Source organism: Vombatus ursinus, unplaced genomic scaffold (assembly GCF_900497805.2).
Source record: "Vombatus ursinus unplaced genomic scaffold, bare-nosed wombat genome assembly UNPS02006779.1, whole genome shotgun sequence".
Taxonomy (NCBI): Eukaryota; Metazoa; Chordata; class Mammalia; order Diprotodontia; family Vombatidae; genus Vombatus; species Vombatus ursinus.
In genome coordinates this window covers 394,678-401,345 of record NW_020946557.1, presented here as the reverse complement: position 1 = coordinate 401,345, position 6,668 = coordinate 394,678, and the positions used below count along the sequence as shown (strand labels likewise).

Here is a 6,668-nt window from a genome sequence, read left to right as displayed (position 1 = left end):
GCCTCCACTGCAGGATACGAAATGGCGGTCTGAGGAGAAAAAAAAAAAAAACCGCGAAATGCCGCAGCCTTTGCCAATCCCGCGTAACCGCTAAACAGACCCAAACACGGCCGCCCTTCCCCCAACCTCAACCGCTCCCGCCCCGCGAGTGACTGAAAGGCGACCCCCTCCTCCGCCATCCATGACATCGGCGCTCCACCTCCCCTTCCCTCTCTATCCCGCACCCAGGTGACGGTACCCACAGACCGAGTCATCGATTCCCCCGGGCCCCAGCTGGGGCTGGACCCGGCGCGTGCCCTTCCTCCCCTCCCCAACAGCTCGATCGGGGGCGAGGGGAAAAACACGTTTTCTTTCTTTTCTCTCCCCCTCCCTCCCACCCTACCCTTTCCTTCCCCTCCCAATGACCCCCCATTCCTCCTCTCCTTCTCCCTAACCACACCCCCCCTCCACCTCCCCCTCCCTCTTTTTACACACACCCCCTCCTCCCCCCAGTGGTTGCGTCCGTGACATCATCATCATGGCAACAAGAGCTGCAGCCTGGGACGGAGAAGCCTGTGTGATCCCCGGCGGCGGCGGCAGCAGCAGCAGTAGCAGCGGTAGCGACGAAAGCGTAAGGGCTTCTCTGGCCGTGCCCCCCGTGCGGCGCTCCTGAGGAGGCGGCAGCAGCAGCGCGACCCCAAGCCCCGGGCCCTGCCGCCGCCGCTCCTGCTCCTCCTCACTGTGTCTGGGAGGGGTGAGGAGACGAGAGAGGAGATAGGGGCTGGCAGGCAGGCCCGCGGGGAGGGGGCGCTGCTGCTGCTGCTGCGGGAACTGCTGCTGTTGCTGCTGCTGCTGCTGCTCTGTGTGGCTACTAGAGGGAGAGGTGGCGGTGGCGGCGGCAGCGGCGAACATGTTTTCAGTGCGGATAGTGACTGCCGATTACTACATGGCCAGCCCGCTGCAGGGGCTGGATATCTGCCAATCCCCCTTCACCCAGGCCCCCGTCAAGAAGGTGCCGGTTGTGCGAGTCTTCGGAGCGACCCCCGCAGGTAAGCGCGACGGGGAGGACAGCGGCGACTGGGGTAGGGGGCAGCCACCCAGAGGAATACACATGCACGTTCGCTGTGGCTACCGCCGCCGGTACCTTCTTTTCCTCGCCCTCCTTTCCTTCTCTCAGGCATGACAGGGGGCGAGCTGTGAGGTCTGTCTGTGCGTGTGCAGCGCGGCTGCGGGGGGGGGGCCCATCTGGCGAGGCGAGGGAGGCAAGAGAAGCAGCCTCCCCGAGTGTTTACACTGCGCCTGGCTGCCGAGAGCTGGATGAGAGCCGCCGCACTCCCTGCCGCCCCCTCCTCCTCCTTCTCCTTCCCGACTCCTACCTCTCCTCTTTCTCAACACTCCCCCTCCCCCTTTAAATGAGAGAACCGCCTTGCCCAGCTCGGATGGTCTTTGTGGGGCCTTCGTGGACCTGTTCTGGGGAAGTACCCCCCCGACTCCCAGTGTTGATCACCTGGTGGGAAGCACCACCACGTCTTGCTTCTTCTTGTCTACTGCCTCTGTCTGGAAATAGCTTTACAAGAGGAGGAAGCGGTCATTTCTGTTGTCAAAATGTTACCATCAGCATTGCCATCGTGCTCCGGATTCCCTTCCTTTACTCACGGAGATGCAGTGGGCAGTACATTGAGGGAGGTGCCCGGGGCCACATAGCTTTCTCATTGAAGTGACCATGTGGCTTTCCTGTGGAAGCTGTGTCTGATTCCTGAAGGGTTTGTTGCATTGACGCCTCGAGAGTCTGGGGACAAGACAGCACCCCACAGGTGCAGTGCTTTGAGAGAGGCTTGCACCTTTGGCAGCAGGAAATATTGTTTCTGAAGGAAAAACATACCATGTCATAGGTTTAATTTGTTAGGAACCACAATTAAATACAGATGTATAAACGTAGGAAATACCATGTGCAGGGTGGCAGGATTGCCTTTTAGACTACATCTTTAGAGAAAAAGAGCTGCTTTGAGGCTGTGTTGCAGCAGATGAGGAGGGAAGGGGAAATAGAGTGACCTTAGCTATGTTTTCAAAAGCTCCTGAGGTTTATGATAATATGATTAGGATGTTGGCCAAACTTGCAAGGTGCTTTTTAATTACTTTGCTTTTATTCTAACATATTTTGAGTTGCCTGCATGAAATAATAATAAAGCCCCCTTCCCTCCCCAGAAAGGGATGCCCTCACCTCTAGCTATGCGTTTTGTCCCGTGGGATTTTGAATTGTATTTCCCACTTGATGCTCCTTGCCCTTTTCACCATTCATCTTATTAGTAGATTCCAGTTCCTGTAGACTACCAAGATAATACCATTTCCCTAAAGACTAAATTTTTTCCCAGGCATTTATCTTTTAGTGTGGATTCTCTTAGTTAAAATTATCTGTGTTCATAAGAGCATTTCACTACAGTAGTCAGTTGTTGGCTTCTTCTTCTTGTTTTTTTTTTTTTTGATAGAGATAAAGGGGGTGTTGACACTTTTTGAGATAGAGCATTTCAATACTGTAAGGTTTTGTTACAAGAGTACTACTTGAAACTTTGAACATGTGAGGGGTGGGCAGATAAAGTGCTGGAAAAGATAGGTTTTCTGTCCTTTTTAATCTAAGAGATGCTGTCTTTGTTCATAATTGGAATTTGTATTATCTCGTTTGTTCTCTCCTCAGGTACAATGAAAAGGGAAGATCCTGAAGTTGACATAGCTTTGTACAGTCAGAAGTCAAATGATAAAACGGATGCTAGGCCTCAGGTGTTATTTCTGCTTATTATAACTTTTACATTTTGTTACATTTTTTCCCTGCAGCTCATTTTAATTGCCCCCTTCCCGTGTTATTGAACATTTCTGAGTGAATTTTCATGCTCTGATAGGATGATTCATAAAGTAATTATAATTTTGTATTTGTCCAAAAATGTATAGCCCTGAGTTTGTCTAAAAGTTGAATTAATAGAAAATTTCAGTGGATGAAAAAGTAGGTTATTTTAATAATAAAACTATTATCTATAAAAATATGGTAATTCATTCTACTTTTAAAGCATAATGAGAGAAATTTTTCCTTCAGTAACTAACTTTGTCTTCTATTGTGTAGCTTTTTCACAGCTCCAGACACTCTCCCCTCCCTCAACTTTTTTTAAACAGGAAATTAATTTGTAAAATTTATTCGTTGGTTGTAGACATGTACCCTTTTAATGTGATGAGTATTAGATTTGGAGTCAGATGACCTGGAGGTTCAATGCTAGTATTGCTACTTACTACTTGTATTACTTTCAGCAAGTCACATCTTCTCTTGGACTCAGTTTCCTTAGCTGTAAAATGAGAGGTATGAACAAGATGACCACTCAGTTCCCTTCCAGCTATGGATCTATGAACATAGCAGTGACAAAATTATCTTTAGAAATTGCTTTTTAAAAATGAATCTGGGGTAACAGTCTTTTGACCATGTAATAGATTAGTTATAATAAAACCTCAGCATTGTGAATATTGATGCCAGACTTACTGAAATATTTAGGTTATATAATTTTTATTCATGTGAATGATTAAAATTATAATCAATGATCAGCTTGTATTATATAACATGCCATATACAAGTGTAACATTCCAGGATTAACCGCTCATGCACTCTAACAGGCTTGGTTTAGAGGGACGGGGCCTCTGTTGACTTTTGGGCTGAGTACACAGGACCCTGGCTCTAGAGCTGGAAGGGGCTTCGAGGCTGGCTGACGAGGAAGTTGGGGTTCAGGTTGGATAAATGACTCATCTGTCCGAGGTTGTGCAGGAAGTGAGTGTCGGAGACAAATCAGTTATTGAACATTTTCAGAGGAATAAATTGTCTTGATATCTTTTCATAGTAAGAAGTGTTATTTCTAAATGAGCAGATTCTGAATAAATAAAGTATGCCAGATTATACTGTTGCATGGAAACGATTTCTTAAAAAAAAAAAGACTACTTTACTTTATTTTACATTTGTTTGTCTCTGTTTAAATGTGCAGTGTGGATAACTTTTTAAAAATTAAGTGTCCTGCATTAAAAAATACTCTTGTTATATTTCCTGAACTTATTGGATAGCGTATAAAAGTGTTTGCTCAGTGAGGCTATCGACTCCTAAAAAAATCAGTTTTTACGTTCTTGATTTGAGTGAAAGTATTATTAAAGAATGTCCTACTCTGGTTTTTTTACATTATTTTTTTCCCTAAGAGCTTTATTTTGTTATCTCACCTGTTTGACATGCATAAAGTACTGCCAATTGTTTCCTTTCCTCCGTTAATGAGAGTAGTTATGGACAATGTTTACAGGTTGGAGCTAGTATTTTTGTATTTTTTTAATATAGAAGTGTTTGCTCTGGGAAGTTAAATAATAAAATGCATTGTGATGGAAGAGACTTAAATTTGTAGTCTGAGGACTTGGGTTTTAGCCCACAAGCAAGATTGATATGAGCTTCAGTTTCCTTATCATGTAAAATGAGGGAGTTGGACTAGGTAATTTCTCAGGTTCCTTCTATATCCAAAGCTCTTTGAAAGAATATAAAATTTTGAAGCCACATGGACTTGGAAAGCTGTCCATTTTCCATATCCAGATCCTTTTCAGTCATTTGGCTTATTTCAGGCCATGTGAAAATTGACTTCTTAACACCAGGTTAAAAAGAACTATCCCCCTTTGTGAAAGGGCTTTGAACTTGAGATGCAAATAAGAGCCAATAGAGGTGTGAAGTTTACAAAGTAAGGATCTTAAGTACAGTAGACCAAATTGTAAATGGAGGAAGAAGCCCTTTCTTAGGGGAAGTATCTTTCTTCATTCTCTGAAAGTTTGTTGGTTGAAGTGGAAAGATTATTGCACATGGAGTCCCATGACCTGGGTTGCAATCCCACCTCTGCTGCTACTTAGAATTCATATGACCTTCACCTCCCTGAGTTTCACTTTCCTCATCAGTAAATTGAAGGTGTTAGACTAGAAAACGGATCTTTATAGATCCCTTTCCAGCTCTAGGGTCTTTGATCATTATAGTATAATAAAGTATTATTGATTCTGTGAACAATGTAAACCAGATTTGCTAGAGCTGATTCATTTCAATTCAGCAAACATTTTCAGAGTGCCTGTTTTGTCCAAGACCAGGTTCTGGGGATACAAAGACAAAAACAAAATTTGTCTTCCCCTTAGGGAGTTTACATTCTTACTTTCTGCTGGGGATACATGCATATGCCATTAAACAAATGTAAAACAGTATAATTAATTTCTAGAAGGAAAGTATGCTAATGGAGGTGGTAAATAGGAGGGGAGACCAGGTCAAATAAAAGTCTCCTATACAAGGTTATGCTTTGAAGAAAACTAGTAGTTCTGTAAGATGGAGGTGAGGAAAGTGTTTACAGACTTGAAGGACCACTTATGTAAAGGCAGGGAGGTGAAAGATGACATATGTTTGGAAACAGCTAGAAGACTAGTTTGACTACATTTGACAGTGCATGAAAGGGACTATATGAAATAAAAATGGAAGGGTGGATAAATGGGAGCGAGATTGTGGTGGGCTTTAAATGCCAGGCTGAAAATTTTGTATTTTATTCTAGAAAAAAATAGGGAGTCATTGATGATTTTGATCTTGAGGGAAGGGATGTGTGATTATGTGGTTATTTAGGTTTTGTCAATAGCAATTTGGCAGGAATGTGAAAGATGGATTGAAGAGAGGAGAAAATTGGAAGTAGGGAGACTTCCTTTTAGATTATTGTAGTGGTCTAGGCCAGAGCTGAAGAAGGCCTGCATTAAAGTAGAAAGAAGTCACAGTATCATGCTGAATGGGTTCACTACTCATTTATATGGTTTGAGAGAAAAGGACAAATGTGAGATGTGGTGAAGATAGAATTTACAAGACTTGGCAATACATTTGATATGGACCTTGAGAGGGAGGGAGAAGAATAAAGGATAAGCTACCAAGGTTGCAATCCCAGAGTTGTACTCAATTGTTCATAAGCAAAAGAATTTATCTAGGTATTTATGTAGATATATTCTTTTATTCATGTAGGCTAATAGATTTAGAGATATTTTAATCCAACCTGCTTATTTCACAGATGACAAAACAGAGGCCCAGAGAAGTTAAGTGACTTGCCTAAGGTCACACAGCAAGTATCAGAATCAGGATTTAAATTGAGTCAATTAACAAATATTTATTAAGTGCCTACTATCTGTATAAATTCAAAAGTGAAATAATACCTGCCCTCAAAGTGCTTACAGTCTATCCAGTGAGACAACATATATATGTATAAGAATATACAAAATAGATATAAGGTGATTGGGAGGGGGGTGCTAGCAGTTAGGGTGACCAGAAAAGGCTTTGTGTAGAAACTGAGTCTTAAAAGAAACTAAAAGTTTTAAGAGAGAAGTGGTTAGGGGGGTGGAGGAAAGATAGTACATAACAGACTAGGAGGACAACCAGCTCAAAGATAAAAAGAAGGGCAGATTGACAAGATAGTTGGGTTATGAAGGGGATTAATATGTAATAAAGTTACAAATATATGTTGGGGCCAGGTAGTAAAAGGTTTTGAATGGCAAATGGAAGAGTTTGTATTTGATCTTAGAAGTGATAGGGAGCCATGAGAGTTTATTGAGTAGGCATCAACATGGTCAGATTTGTGCTTTGGCTTAATTGCTTTGGAGTTAAGTTGACGTTGATTGACATG

General features: G+C 43.1%; 1 protein-coding gene across 3 annotated transcripts in view; it reads left to right on the top strand.

Annotated features, from left to right (window-relative positions):
• Window positions 1-766: 766 nt before the first annotated feature.
• REV3L (REV3 like, DNA directed polymerase zeta catalytic subunit) overlaps window positions 767-6,668 on the top strand; it is a 250,866-nt gene continuing 244,964 nt past the window's right edge. For all 3 annotated transcript variants that reach the window (XM_027848601.1, XM_027848602.1, XM_027848603.1), the window contains exon 1: window positions 767-1,028. In XM_027848601.1, coding sequence (XP_027704402.1) covers window positions 890-1,028 — 139 coding nt within the window. In that variant the 5' untranslated portion in view covers window positions 767-889. The remainder of the gene's footprint in view (window positions 1,029-6,668) is intronic.